Here is a 14,133-nt window from a genome sequence, read left to right as displayed (position 1 = left end):
TTCCTTTCCTACTTCATCGGTTCTTCTAGTCTTCCTTCCTGGGGTTTTCTCCCAGCTGCTTGAGATTTTTTTTTTTTTTATAAGATGAATATTTTGAAAACTGGCTGTCACTCCAGAGCTGATACAATCACACACCCACTGTTTCAGTTATTTCTTGTGGCATAGCAAACCCACCCAAACCCAGGGACAGTCCTGTATGCAGAATTGGGGGGCGGGGTAGTGCCTACCTGGTGGAGGGGAGGCAGGAAACGCTACGTGGGTTGCCCTTTCATTTATCATTCCTAATTCTGTGGGTCAGGAATTCGAGGAGAACTCCTCTCTGCTCCAGGCTGGGTCACCTGGGCCTGTGTGACTGGTGCTGGAGGGCCCTGGGTGGGTCTGCTCATGCATCTGGAGTCTTGGGCCTGGCTGTCAGTTGGGGTGCCTTGGTTTCCACCTCCTCCATTCAAATGTTCTCTCGTTTTTCAGTAGTTCAGCCCAAATGCCTCTGCCAAATGGCTGGTTTCTAAGAGGGTGAAAATGGAAACTCCCAAGTCTTCTTAAGACCTAGGCACAAGTGGTACCTGGGTGGCTCAGTCAGTTAAGCGTTCGACTCTTGATTTCAGCTCAGGTCGTCATCTCATGGTTCTTGAGATCAAGCCCCAGGTTGGGCTTTGCACTGTGGAGCCTGCTTGGGATTCTCTCTCCCCCTTTCTCTGCCCCTCCCGTGCACTCACTTGCTCGCTCTCTCTCTCTCTCTCTCTCTCTCAAAATAAGTAAATATATGTTTTAAAAAATTATTACAAAAAATAAAAAGACCTAGGCACCAAGTCCTACCATACCACCCCCGATTTTGTTGGTCATAGTGAGTCACAGAGCCAGCCCCCATTCAAGGGGGCTATTAATGCAGGAATGGCAGTCACACTGGAAAAGGTTACATGGAGTGAAATGGGTTGTTGTGTCCATCTTAGAAACAATCCACTCAACACAAAGAATTCAAGATTTTATTATTATTTATTATTTATTTTTAATTTTTAAAGAAATCTCCATACCCAACGTGGGGCTTGAACTCAACCACCCCAAGATCAAGGGTTGCATGCTTTTCCTACTGGCCAGCCAGGTGCCCCTGAATTCAAGATTAAAAACAAATTTTTTTTAATGAGCTTAAAACCCATGGTAATTGGTATGATGAAAATAACAAATACTATTCACTAGTCAGTAGGGATGTTTTTCCTAATCTGTGTGACACTTTCACTTCCTGAATCATCCCTTACTTGCCTCTCATCTCCACTTTATGTCATATTAGGCTGGGTATGTAAGAGAAGTCCTCGCCATGTCCCCCTTTGTCACGATTTCACCACATGGCCGTTCCCTCTCAGTCTCCTTCCTGAGCCCATAGTTCCCAAGAGACCCAACCTCAGTTCTCTTATCTCTTGTTTACTCTTCCTAGGGGATTGCATCTACTCCTCTGGCTTCAACTATCACCTATACCCTGATTACTCCCAGATTTTAATCTCTGGCCCAGATCTTTATCTCCTGGGCTCCAGACCTGAAATTTCAACTGCCTCCTGGGCATCTCTATTTGGAAGTCCCACAGGTAATCTTATCTTTATAGGTCCTAATTCAAATTTGGCATTTTATTTCTCTACACCAAAACCTGCTGCCTCCCCATGGCCCCTACCTTGAGCAATTGGGTCTTGTTTCATCCAGTGAATCAAGTCAGAACCTGGCAGCCCTCCTCCACATCTCTCTTTCTCATGCCTCCATCCAATGAATTGCCAAATTCTGTTGTTTCTTGGTATTTCTTTCTTTCTTTCTTTCTTTCTTTCTTTCTTTCTTTCTTTCTTTGTGAGACAGAGAGAGACAGCATGAGCAGGGGAGGGGCAGAGAGAGAGGGAGACACAGAGTCTGAAGCAGGCTCCAGGCTCTGAGCAGTCAGCACATAGCCCGATGCAGGGCTTGAACCACAAACTGTGAGATCATGACCTGAGCCGAAGTCGGACGCTTAACCGACTGAGCCACCCAGGATCCCCTCTTGGTATTTCTATTCCATTCTTTCCATGCCTGCCACCATTTCCTTAGTTTAGGCCAGCATCATCTTTGTTGCCTACATTACTGCAAAAGCCTTCTCACTGGTGTTAGACCCCACTTCTCTGGCCCATTCTCCATAATGAGCCCAAATGGGCTTTCTATACCATCATTCCTTGCTAAAATCTCTCAGTAGATCCCTATTGTCTTCAGGATAAAAGTTCTACATCCACATTCCTTAGCCCTGTTGTGCAAAGGCCCTTTATGTTTGGGCTACTTCCCTTAACACCCTAAGCTCCCCACCCTACCTCTCAAATCTGTGATCCAGACAGTTTAGAGCATCCTGGATCCCCAGCGGTCTGTCTACTCTCTACCTCCACCCCTGCTGTCCTCTAGCTTAGGGATCAGCTGAGGGAAGCCTTCCCTGACCTCTTCCTTGGTCCTCCTGGGACACTGTGCACACCCCTCTCCTGGCATTAGCCATACTCTATAATAATGGCTCCCTCTCCTGTTTACTCCTCCCACTGTCCTGGAAGCCCCTTTGACTTGGTTTTAGTGTTATTCCCCAGTGTTCAGCTAGTGCCTGGCATATGGTAGGGCAACAGATGAATGGTGAGGATACCCACTGACTTTAAGGAGCAATGAGAAGATGGCTGTTGGTTACAATATGCTCTAATTCCATAACTAAACTGAGGGATCTTTACATGTCAGTCCCCCTGCCACTTTCTTCATTATTCTGATGGAAGGAGAAACCAGCACCATCAGTAAGAAGGGTCAGCATCTATCTGAGGTACCGCTTACTACTGCCCAGGACTTTTTTTCAGTCATACCCAAGATGACAGTTTTCCATGCGTGGTCCTACACCGATGGAAGCCAAGGGTGAGGTAAAGAAGGATCTATACTTCTGTCCTCGGTGTTTGTCCACATTCTGTCTGTAACTCCATTGGGTCTTCAGAGACAACCTACAATTCTATTTCCTCCGTTAAAAAAGTCTTGAGTGCCTAGGGGTGCCCGGGTGTCTCGGCTGGTTAAGCGGCTGACTTCGGCTCAGGTCACGATCTCACGGTTGGTGGGTTTGAGCCCCGTATCAGGCTCTGTGCTGACAGCTCGGAGACTGGAGCCTGATTCAGATTCTGTGTCTCCCTCTCTCTGCCCCTCCCTCGTTCACACTCTGTCTCTCTCTCTCTCAAAAATAAATAAACATTAAAAAAGTTGTTTGTTTGTTTTTTTTTTAATTTTGAGTGCCTAATACAGAACAGACACTGGACCAGAAAGATTATGACATGGCTGCCATCTTGAAGGAGGTGTTGTAAGATACCTTCTTGCAATAAGATGTGATATGTGCTCCACTCCTAGCATGGAGTGTGGACAAAATGCTATGGGAACAGAGAACAATGGATTCATCTTGAAATTACCAAAGAAGGCTTCAACAAGGTGGCTGTACAGCAAAGAAGCCAAAGGAGCCCTTCAAAGGTAAAAATGTACATTTCTTCCAAGACACCATGGCTCCTGTTACACTTTGAGGAAAATCTGTACTTCGCACTGTGGCCTGTAAATTCCTCCTAGTCTGACTGCTCCTGCTCACTCTCCAACCCTGTCCCCCCACACCCCACTTTCCCCAGCACCCTCTACACCTCCAGCCACACTGTATCACCAAGTGAGCTCCTTCCTTGTAGGACACTGTCATAGCTGTGTCTTCTACTCAGGCACATTCTCCATGAATCTGCCTATCCTATCGTTAGTTTTCAGCTTAAGAGTCTCTTCCTCAAAGCAAGATTCTTCTTTAATTTTTCTTAATGTTTATTTATTTTTGAAGGAGGGGGAGACAGAATGTGAGCAGGGAAAGAGGGAGACACAGAATCTGAAGCAGGCTCCAGGCTCTGAGCTGTCAGCACAGAACCCAATGCAGGGCTCGAACCCACAAACCATGAGATCATGATCTTAGCCAAAGTCAGTGGCTTAACAAACTGAGCTACCCAGGTGCCCCGAAAGCAAGATTCTCTTATCTCCTAAACCAAATCACAATCATAGGCACAATCATATTATCATATCACCCCGTCGTAATTCTATGCATTAGTTAGCTTCACCATCATAAGTGATTGTATTATATATATATATATATATAGAGAGAGAGAGAGAGAGAGAGAGAGAGAGAGAGAGATGGAGACAGAGAGACTTGTCTTTGCCTTCCCATCCAAGCTTTCTGAGAGCAGAGACCTGGACTGGTTCCTTGCTATTGTTCTGGTACCTAGGACACATAGTAGGTGCTCAGCAAATACTTGTTGAACAGATTGGGTAAATGAGCAACACAATGTTTGCTAAATGAGGACTGTGGCTTAGAGATGTGGAATTGTACACATTGAAGAACAACAAGTCATTTGCCCTGGCTTTGGGCAAGGGTATGTCTAGATAGGAGAGGAGTTAGAAGGATGGGGAGGGGAGTTGGGGGCAGACTATACTACTCTGAATGGAATAGCTTCTTATCTCCTAGACAACAGGAGCCAAGGACCATTTTTAAGTAGGGAGTGTCATGATTGGATCGTGACTTTCAAAACACCACTGTTGAGGCAGTATGGAGAGTTTGGGCACTAGAAATCAACTGGGATGGGGTTGGAGGTTGGATGGGGAGACTGCAGATTATTCAATCCAAAGGAGAGTTGATGGCAACAATTAAAGGAGAGAAATGAAAAATGAGGAAAGAGAGACGTTTCTGAGGCAAAACTTTTGCAATCTGGGGCCCAACTGGATCTAGGACTTTGGGGGAGAAGGTGAAGGCTGGATGGGAGATGATGAACCTATACAGGAAGGAGCAGAAATGATTTTAGTTTTGGTAATGTTGAGTCTGAGGTGCCTGGGGAACATCTTTCTCTGAATCTCTAGGAATTGTGCCACCACCACACTGTTCCTCCTACCCCTTTTCTCTTTTCTTTCCTGTTTTGAATCACTCCCACAAGCCATGAATGCTCCCTGCTTCTCAGCGTGCTAGGGCATCACGCCAGCAGGCCCCACATTCCTGAAGAAAGGACTGGATTCAGACCTGGAGGGCTGGCTGTGGCCACCTGAGGGGGCGGATCCCTGACAGGAAGGAAGGCTGGCCTGTGGAGGGGGCGGATCCCTGACAGGAAGGAAGGCTGGCCTGCTGGTTGGGCGCCGAGGGGAGCTTCCCCTAATGCAGCAGGTGCCCTGGGCCAGCTGCTCCAACCCCTCCAGCTCAGATCAACAGGATGGGACAGCCCTGGCGGAAGGAAGCCTACAGGAAGGGACACCCCTGCAGACAAGAGTGGAGGCAGGGAGTGGAAGGGAGATAGGAAGAGCTGCCTGGGCTGCTGAGCTGGCCCCCCTCCAGCTGATTAAGGAGGGGCAGTGACAAGAGGCCATTCAACCCCTGGCCCTGGTCAACTGTATTATTACTACTGTTGTTGGCTACCCTGGATCTTAGATATACCAGAAGGAACCACTAGAAGATGTTCACGGATTTAACAGTTTCTAAAATAATTAATTCCCTTCTGTGCTCATTCTGTGGTTATTGGGAAAGGAAGGACACTTAAATTAGCCTTTCAGTTACACGGAGAGGTGAGACAGCTTGAGGGAGGGGCCGTGATTTTTGCCACGTGTTCAGCCGGTCCAAAGGAGGTAAAATCTTTGGTTTGCCTTAAGCCGGGTTATCACTGCCCAACTCTCCAACAACAGCTGCTGTGAACGGGACCAAACGGCCAAAAGAGGGCAAACTGGGAACGAAAGCAAAGTCACGGGCTCCCCATCTGGAGGCCTCAGCCCGCCTCGGAGCCCTGGGGGTCGGAGGTGGGGTAGTCGGAGAGAGGAGGGCCGGTGGCGCTTTGGAGGGGCGGGTGTGTCTTTGACTAGGCGGGCTTCCCCGCAGCAACCCCGCCCCGAGGCGTGCTCCGACCTGCGCTGGGTGACCCTAGGAGACCCCTCCCCACAAGCCGTTTCCCGGCAGGGCGTTTCCGGAGGCCTTGGCCCGGGGTGGTGGGGTCTACCTTTGAAACAGCTTGTAGACTGCAATTTAAACTTTACAACGAGCTCAAAACTCGATTCTCCAACCGAGCGTCGGCTCCGGAGAAGGATAAAAACTCGGGTCTACAGCCCCTCATCACCCCATTGGTCCAGTCCTCAGGGCTTCCTGCAGTCCCCACACCATTCTCCCAGCTGCCTGGAGGAAGGATGGGCGGGGCGGACGGGGCGGGTACTGCTGCCAGCGACGCAGATGGGGAGGGCGAGCCCGCGCCGGCGGCGGGGGGCGTGGGCGGGGGGCGCAGGAGCAGGTGTCGGCTCTGCGGCCGGGTTCCCCTCCCTCCTCACCCCTCCCCGCTTCGGTGCTCCCCACGGCTCAGCGAGGCAAAACCCAGTAAATGCTCGAGAAATGCAGCTCAGTCGGTCAGCGGGCTCTGCTTTCTTGCCAGACGCCTAAGGACGGCGCTTCCAAATGCAAATCTCTTGGCTCGGGCCCCTTGGCTAGCAGCCGCTGCCTCCCCCGCCCGGCTGCCCGGCGTCCCGCCCACCCCGTGGCGGGCCGAGATGGGGCCCCGAGCAGAGGGGACGGGGCGGAGCGGGCATCCCTCCCCACCTCCCACGTGGGGCCGGCCCTCCGCATTGCCTGGGCGCGCCGCGGCCGCGCCTCCGGGTTAGGCCCCCGCCCGCGGCACCGCCCCCTAGGCCGGGGCCGAGGACCGCTGTTGGGGGGGTGGGCGAGGGATGAGAGGGTGTCACTGAGTCAGGTGGCGGCGGGAGTTCCCTCGGGCCGGGCCGAGGGAACACGCTGCCGGGGATTGTGTACACGCTCCACTGACACAAGCTTCACGCTGCCGGGCAGCCGCTGATCACGCGTGGCCCCGGGAGCCCATTGGCCGGCGCCTCACACACCTTTGCCGCTGATTGGCCGTCCTCAGGCTCCGCCCCCGCCCCCGCCCGCGGCGCGGGGCAGGCGGAGAGGCTACCTGAATGGGGAGGGGGCAGACGGCGCGGAGCGCGGCGGCGGCGGGAGCGACGTCGAGTGTCTCCGGGCGCCCGTCTGTGGCCAAGCAGCGTAGCAGCGTAGCAGCCAGTCAGCTCGCCGCCGGCAGCCAGGCAGCCAACCATGCTCAACTTCGGCGCTTCTCTCCAGCAGGCTTCGGTAAGTCACCTGGGGATGCCCCTGTCCTTCCTCTCCTTGCTGCGTCTCAGGGGCCAGCCGGGGCGCCAACCCCGAGCCCTTGACATCAGCGGCGCCCGAAGACCGGGGTGCAGCGGGGTCGTGGAGGAAAAAGGGGCTTTCTTCCTGCAAACTGGGCATTGGTGAGAGCGTGTGTGTCGCGGAGTGGGTCAGGAGAGGCGAACGGGGCTCTAGAGACGAAGGGAGAGGTGTATAATGAGGAAGGGAAGGGGCAGCTCCGCAGGGAGACTTGAGGTGGGCGAGGGGGAGGATGGCTGGAGGAGCGCGAAGAGTGAGGAGGGGGCTGCTGCCCTGGCAGCGAGGACTGGGGAAGGTGTAGAGGGGAGGGGGGGACAAGGGGTCTACCCTGCACCTGGCACCCGAGAGAGATGCCGCCGTCTGGATCAGGAATGCGACCCAGGGCGGGAGGGGGCTTCTGGCGAGCATTTGAGGGGCGGGGTGTCCACTGGCGAGGCGAGGGGGCTGCCCCTCTCAGGGGTCTGAGCCGAGCCTTGCAGGACGGGGGCTGCTCAGCAGACAGCCGGGTGCTGGGGGAGGGGGCGCCCGGCGTGGGCGCGGGGGAATGGCACGTGGGCCCCGGGCCGCCGAGGGGAGACGAGGCGCCGGCAGGGGACTCCCCATCCCTGGCGGGAGCAAGTGGCCACCTATTGAGGGCCCCCTGGAAGGGGGGTAGGGAGCCGCCTTGGGGATGCGAGGGTGGAAAGCGGGAGCCTGCCGTGGGGCGGGGGACGTGGGCGGGGGGAGTCGGGGCCGCGAGACGCGGGGGCCGCGTGTCGAGGCGGGAGCCGCGGGCCGTGCGTCTGGAGCCGGAGCCCGTGGGGGCTGCACGTCTGGGAACCTGTGGAGACTCGGCGGGCGGAGGCCGGAGCTGCCGGAAACCGCGGGGAGGGGGCGCCGCGTCTGCGGGAAAGACGGGGTGGTCTGAGGTCCCGTGGGCGGCGTGGGCGGGAAGCGCCGAGGGCTCGGCCGGATCCCCGGGGGCTGCGGCCGGGAGGAGGGAGGGGGCTGGGTTTCCGCGGGGACACGGCTCCTCCTCCGGCAGCTGAGGCGGAGGCCGGGGGTGGGCCGGGAGCGGGTGCGCCCAGGGAGCTTCTCGTCCCCGAGTGACCCAGCCCCGGCCTCCGCCAGGGGCGGCAGAGAGGCCCAGCCCTGCTGTCGGTTCCTAAGGGAACGGCGGCTCTCCGGGAGCGGGGAGGGGCGGGCACTCCCGGAGCCGGCGCCCGCGGCCCCGCCCCTCCCCGCGGGCTGGGGCGCGCACTGCCGGGCGGTTGGCGGCGGCGCCCGCGGCCCCTCCCCCGGGCCGGCGCGAGGGCGGGGGCCCGCGGGCTCAGGAAGTAGGTGAAAGGTGACGGCGCGGCAATTCCCAGTTCACGTTTCCTGCGCCGCCCGGAGCAGCCGCCGATCACGCTTTGTTCACATGCCTCGCCCCCACCTCCCCCGCGCCCCCCGCCCTTCGCGGCCCAGCCAATCCGGGCCTGGGCCGCCGGGCAGGCTGGCCAATGGCGGGGGCAGGGGCGCGGGGACGTGCGAGCGGCGAGGAATGTTCCCAGTGACTCACCCGCGAGCCTCATTGAGGTTAGGGCGGCCCCATCCGTCTGTCCCCGCCAGCGAGGATCTCCCCCGCCGTCCTCCCCCGCCCTTCGTCTGCCTCCCCCGCCCGCGCCTCCACCCGCTCTTCCCTTTCCTGCCTTGCGCCCCACTCCCTTTCCTCCCCTCCCCGCTTCTCTTCCTGCCCTTCCCAGCTCACGCTCCCCTTCCTTGCTTGCCTGCCTTTTCTCCTTTTTCTTTTCTTTGCATTGGCGTCTTGAGGCTTTTAGACATACGTGCGCTGTCCGTTGCAGCTTACATAAAGGGGCGCGCGATTATGCAATAGCGTTGTTGGTGAAATCTCCAGAGCAGTGGCTCCTTTTCTAAGGTTATCAACACGAAGGGTTTATGTATTTTTTGAAACTAGCGTCGAGAGTAGTACTTTGTAAAGAATGCTTTTCGGTATTTTTACACAATTTCTACTTCAACCAAAAGAATGGCATCACATTAATGGAAAATGGAAGGTGGTGGGTAGTGCCATTTTTTTTTTTAAGTGCAGTTTAAGGAACTTTAATATGAAACATTAAACACTTGATAGAGGGAGCTGTACGAATGGCAAGCATGCACTATCATTCTTGTCATCTGGCAGTTATTTTTAAAAATTTAAAAAATGTTTGGACTATCGCAGACTCACCAGGCAGTTTTTGCAAATTCTGGGTGGAAGATTACATTTTGATTGTCCATTTTTTAGTATCGCATTAGCTGGTCATAGCTATGCATGGCAAGCCATTGTTTAAATCTAGTGAAAGGGAACACAAATATGAAGAACTTGAAGCCTAAATATGGCTTTGGGATTTTTCCACATATTTCACTTTATCCCTCTCTACCATAGATAATCAAGCTATGAAAGGTATTTTACCTTTAAAATAACCTAATGTAGTAATTTTAAAAAGACACTGAAGATTTCTATTCTGTTGATATTATCCTAACGTGCCAAGTGACTTTGAAAAGATCAGACCCATATCGACAGACCCGAGTTCTGTCCACTACACTTTGCCTTTTCCCCACTACCAGTTGTGGGGAATTGGTACCTCAAAAGTCCTCATACCTCACCTGCAGTATTGAAAAAACTTTTGCATAACCTGCCCTTAGTTATTTCATTTGATCTCAGTTGCAGATGGCTGTTTTGGGAAGAATATAATATTTCTAAATCAAGTTCTCTTTTTTGGATCATACATGCATTGTTATCTTTGGCCTTGGTCTCTTTAATGGTAATATGCTTCTCTTCTACCTTGCAGGGGTATCAGTGTTCAACCCTAAGTATTAGAGAAAGAATGAGGAAAATTTTATCTTTAGTAGGGGCGAGAGAAAAAATTATTTCACAAACTTGGGAATTTGTGCAACTGTAAAGGAAAAATTGTACGTTCCTTTGCGTGTTATTTGGATGACAAAAATACGGTTATAAGCATTTGATCTTTTGTTCTTAAAGGAGGAAAGGATGGAAATGATTTCTGAAAGATCGAAAGAGAGTGTGTATTCCTGGAACAAAACCGCAGAAAAGAGTGATTTTGAAGCTGTAGAAGCACTTATGTCAATGAGCTGCAGTTGGAAGTCTGATTTTAAGAAATACACTGAAAACAGACCTGTTACTCCAGTATCCGATATGTCGGAGGAAGAGAATCTACTCCCGAGTACACCTGACTTTCATACGATCCCAGCATTTGTAAGTTTCATTGTTTTTAACATGGGACTGTAGATGGTCTAATTTTTTATAATTTACATAACAAACTTAATTTCTCATGCCGATTTCTGTGTATTTCTTTTCTAGTGTTTGACTCCACCTTACAGCCCTTCTGACTTTGAACCCTCTCAAGTGTCAAATTTGATGGCATCAGCGCCATCTACCGGACACTTCAAATCATTCTCAGATCCTGCCAAGCCTCACATTGCTGCACCTTTCAAAGAGGAAGAGAAGAGCCCGGCACCTGCCCCCAAACTCCCCAAGGCTCAGGCAACAAGTGTGATCCGTCATACAGCTGATGCCCAGCTGTGTAACCACAGATCTTGCCCAGTGAAAGCAGCCAGCATCCTCAACTATCAGGACAATTCTTTTCGAAGAAGAACCCACCTGAACGTTGAGGCTGCAAGAAAAAACATACCCTGTGCAGCTGTGTCACCAAACAGATCCAAACGTGAGAGAAACACAGCGGCAGATGTTAATGAGAAAGCAAGTCCTGCACTTTATGACTTTTCTGTGCCTTCCTCAGAGACAGTCATCTGTAGACCTCAGCCCGCCCCTGTGTCCCCACAGCAGAAGTCGGTGCTGGTCTCCCCACCTGCAGTGTCAACAGGGGGAGTGCCACCTATGCCGGTCATCTGTCAGATGGTTCCCCTCCCTGCAAACAACCCTGTTGTGACAACAGTTGTTCCTAGCACTCCACCCAGTCAGCCACCAGCTGTGTGCCCACCTGTCGTGTTCATGGGCACTCAGGTGCCCAAAGGCGCTGTCATGTTTGTCGTTCCCCAGCCTGTTGTTCAGAACCCAAAGCCTCCGGTGGTGAGCCCAAATGGCACCAGACTCTCTCCCATCGCCCCCGCTCCAGGGTTTTCCCCTTCCACAGCAAAAGTCACTCCTCAGATTGACTCATCCAGGATACGAAGTCACATCTGTAGCCACCCAGGATGTGGCAAGACGTACTTTAAGAGCTCTCATCTGAAGGCCCACATGAGAACACACACAGGTACCGACCATTTCTTATTCGTGTCCTTGAGATTTAGTTGAATGTTTTTTGGCCATGATCACAGGTACAAGCCAGGCATGTTAAAGAAGAACTTGCCTTATTAGCCAGTTCAGTGGGGGATATTTACAGGTTTCTCAAAGATTTCATCAAGGTGTTTATTTTAATTTCTCAAACGATGATTCTTTATGTGTCTGAGTAGTTACTTTAATAAAGTATCTCTAAAGCCGTTGTACCATAGTTGAAGTCAGAAAACCTTTTTGTGTTTGGCATTTATAAAGGGAAGATTCCTATAAATGTGATTGAGTGAAAGTTGGAAATATATGTAGCATTCAGTTAACAGTTGATTCATTTAGTAGCTTTTATTTTAAAGAGCATCTCTTAAGATATTTTAAAATGTATGTCTTTGGATATAATTAGATCTGCAATTTATAGTGACTTGATGAATGCATAGTGACGATGATCTGAATTTCTTTGTCTCAGGAGAAAAGCCTTTTAGCTGTAGCTGGAAAGGTTGTGAAAGGAGGTTTGCCCGTTCTGATGAACTGTCCAGACACCGGCGAACCCACACAGGTGAGAAGAAATTTGCTTGTCCCATGTGTGACCGACGGTTCATGAGGAGCGACCATTTGACCAAGCATGCCCGGCGCCATCTGTCCGCCAAGAAGCTACCAAACTGGCAGATGGAAGTGAGCAAGTTAAATGACATGGCCTTACCTCCAACCCCTGCCCCCACGCAGTGACCGCTCAGAAGGTGAGAATCCGAAGTAACTTTGGTCACAGCCAGGAGCCAGCGGTGATGTAAAAATGCTTCCACTGCAAGTCTGTGGCCCTCCGGTGCGGCGGAACGCAGAAGCCCCACAGCCTGAGGAGAAGCCTCAGCCCTGGGCTGGAGGACAAGAAGTGCTGCAGCCACAAGCAGGTCACAGAGTGGCAGGATTCATTTCTTATCACATAAGAGAGATGAGAAAGCCTTTATTCCTTTAAATATTTTTTGAAGGTTTCAGATGAGGTCAACACAGGTAGCACAGATTTTGAATTTGTGTGCACAATTTATTACTTCGTTTTCACCGTTTGTACTTGAGACCAACTTTTCAATGTGATTCTTCTAAAGCACTGGTTTCAAGAATAGAGACTGGAAATAAACATTATGGTACGGAGATGGAGATGGAAAATTGATTTGTATTACAAACTTTGGCATCTTTTCCTAGTTACCTTGTTTACTTAAATTCCTAGTCTTTCCAGTCAATTTCGTGGATGTAGTTGTTAAATATGATCTAGAACTAGCATTTTTATACTTGCTACCATTTGGAATTAAGCAGCTTGTATATTGCTAAAGAGGGCCCAAAGATTTGGAATCCTCAGTAATTTAATTGCTTTGAAGTATAGCTATAATTTTTTTGCATTTTTGTTTGAAAGTTTAACAGATGACTATATCTAGGCATTTTATTATGCTTTGAGCTTTAGTTTGCCTGCAGTTTCTTGTGTAGATTTGAAAATTGTATACCAATGTGTTTTCTGTAGACTCTAAGATACATTGCACTTTGTTTAGAAAAAAAAGTGGAAGATAAAAATATATATTGTAAAGAAGGGATACCAAGAATTTTAGATAACTCCTTGAAAAAGATGACTTATGTCATCAGTAAAGTACCCTTATATTATGAGGATATAATGTGTGCTTTATTGAATTAGAAAGTTAGTGACCATTATTCACATGGGCAAGTGTTGTCCTGTTAATTTATAGGAGTTTTTTGGGGGGGGAGGGAAGTGGAATTAGGTGAATAGAAGTTGTTAAAACATTCACTTTTGTTAACAGTATTTCTGTTATATTCTGTTATATAGTGGATGATATATACAGTGGTAAAACAAAAGTAAACTGTTTAAAATCTACAGTGAAAAATGGCACTATATCTTTCCATTTAACATTTTTCTCTATTGGGTATTGATTTCTGACATCAAAACTTGGACCCTTGGAAAACAGGAATTTTCTTTTAATAATAAAAAAAACTTTGTGATTTACAATTTGCACAATATTTCTTTTGTTGTACTTTATATCTTGTTTACAATAAAAATTTCCTTTGGTATATTTACTTGGTTGATGGCATTTGTTGAAAACCATTCTCACTCTAAACATGACATTGATCACTTACGAGTGTATCCAAAGACTTAGTGTCTGCATTTTTCTAAGAGCTTCATTCAAATTTAGAACTGCAGGGGTGTATCTCTACTGTGAATCAAATTAGTATACGAAGTGAGGACTGGTATCCATATATTCACTGAGATAACTTAACAAGCCTGCCCAGTTCAAGAAACCAACACGTTTTAATCTTGAAACATTCTTGTACATTTTGATGATTTGGGATTGAGATATAGCTCTGGCTCTCAGCAAAACCTTAAGTAGCATTAAATTAAGGGGCATACCACGATGAATGATTACAAGCAATAGGACTGCTGTGGCAAATGAAAAGAATCCTGACCTGTTAAATGGAGAGTGAATTACCTCTGGAAGTTAGATTAGCTTAGGCCATTAAGTGAAACCTTAAATGCAATAAACATGCTGATACTTACGCTGCATGAAAGGTAATACACCTGGCAGGAGAAACACTTGCTAGTCACTTGTCAGTGGAATTAGGAGCTGTAAATGCTAGTTGGGTGTATTGAGTGTAATTTTGGAGGTTGCTATTTTAGTTG

At 50.0% G+C, this 14,133-nt stretch overlaps 1 protein-coding gene across 2 annotated transcripts; it reads left to right on the top strand.

The window, feature by feature from the left end:
* Window positions 1-6,958: 6,958 nt before the first annotated feature.
* On the top strand, window positions 6,959-13,528 carry KLF10 (KLF transcription factor 10). Of its 2 annotated transcripts, none has more exons than XM_019467953.2 (4): window positions 6,959-7,138; window positions 10,194-10,427; window positions 10,533-11,445; window positions 11,926-13,528. In XM_019467953.2, exons 1-4 carry the CDS (start codon window positions 7,103-7,105, stop codon window positions 12,183-12,185), a joined length of 1,443 nt encoding a protein of 480 aa, XP_019323498.1. In that variant the 5' UTR covers window positions 6,959-7,102; the 3' UTR covers window positions 12,186-13,528. The 2 variants fall into 2 exon arrangements, with proteins under 2 accessions (XP_019323498.1, XP_019323497.1); XM_019467952.2 differs by lacking the exon at window positions 6,959-7,138 and adding an exon at window positions 8,683-9,231.
* Window positions 13,529-14,133: the final 605 nt, after the last annotated feature.

The sequence above is a fragment of the Panthera pardus genome, unplaced genomic scaffold (genome assembly GCF_024362965.1).
Source record: "Panthera pardus isolate Hobbes unplaced genomic scaffold, ASM2436296v1 HiC_scaffold_7, whole genome shotgun sequence".
NCBI lineage: Eukaryota > Metazoa > Chordata > Mammalia > Carnivora > Felidae > Panthera > Panthera pardus.
This window is presented reverse-complemented; position numbering and strand designations above follow the sequence as displayed.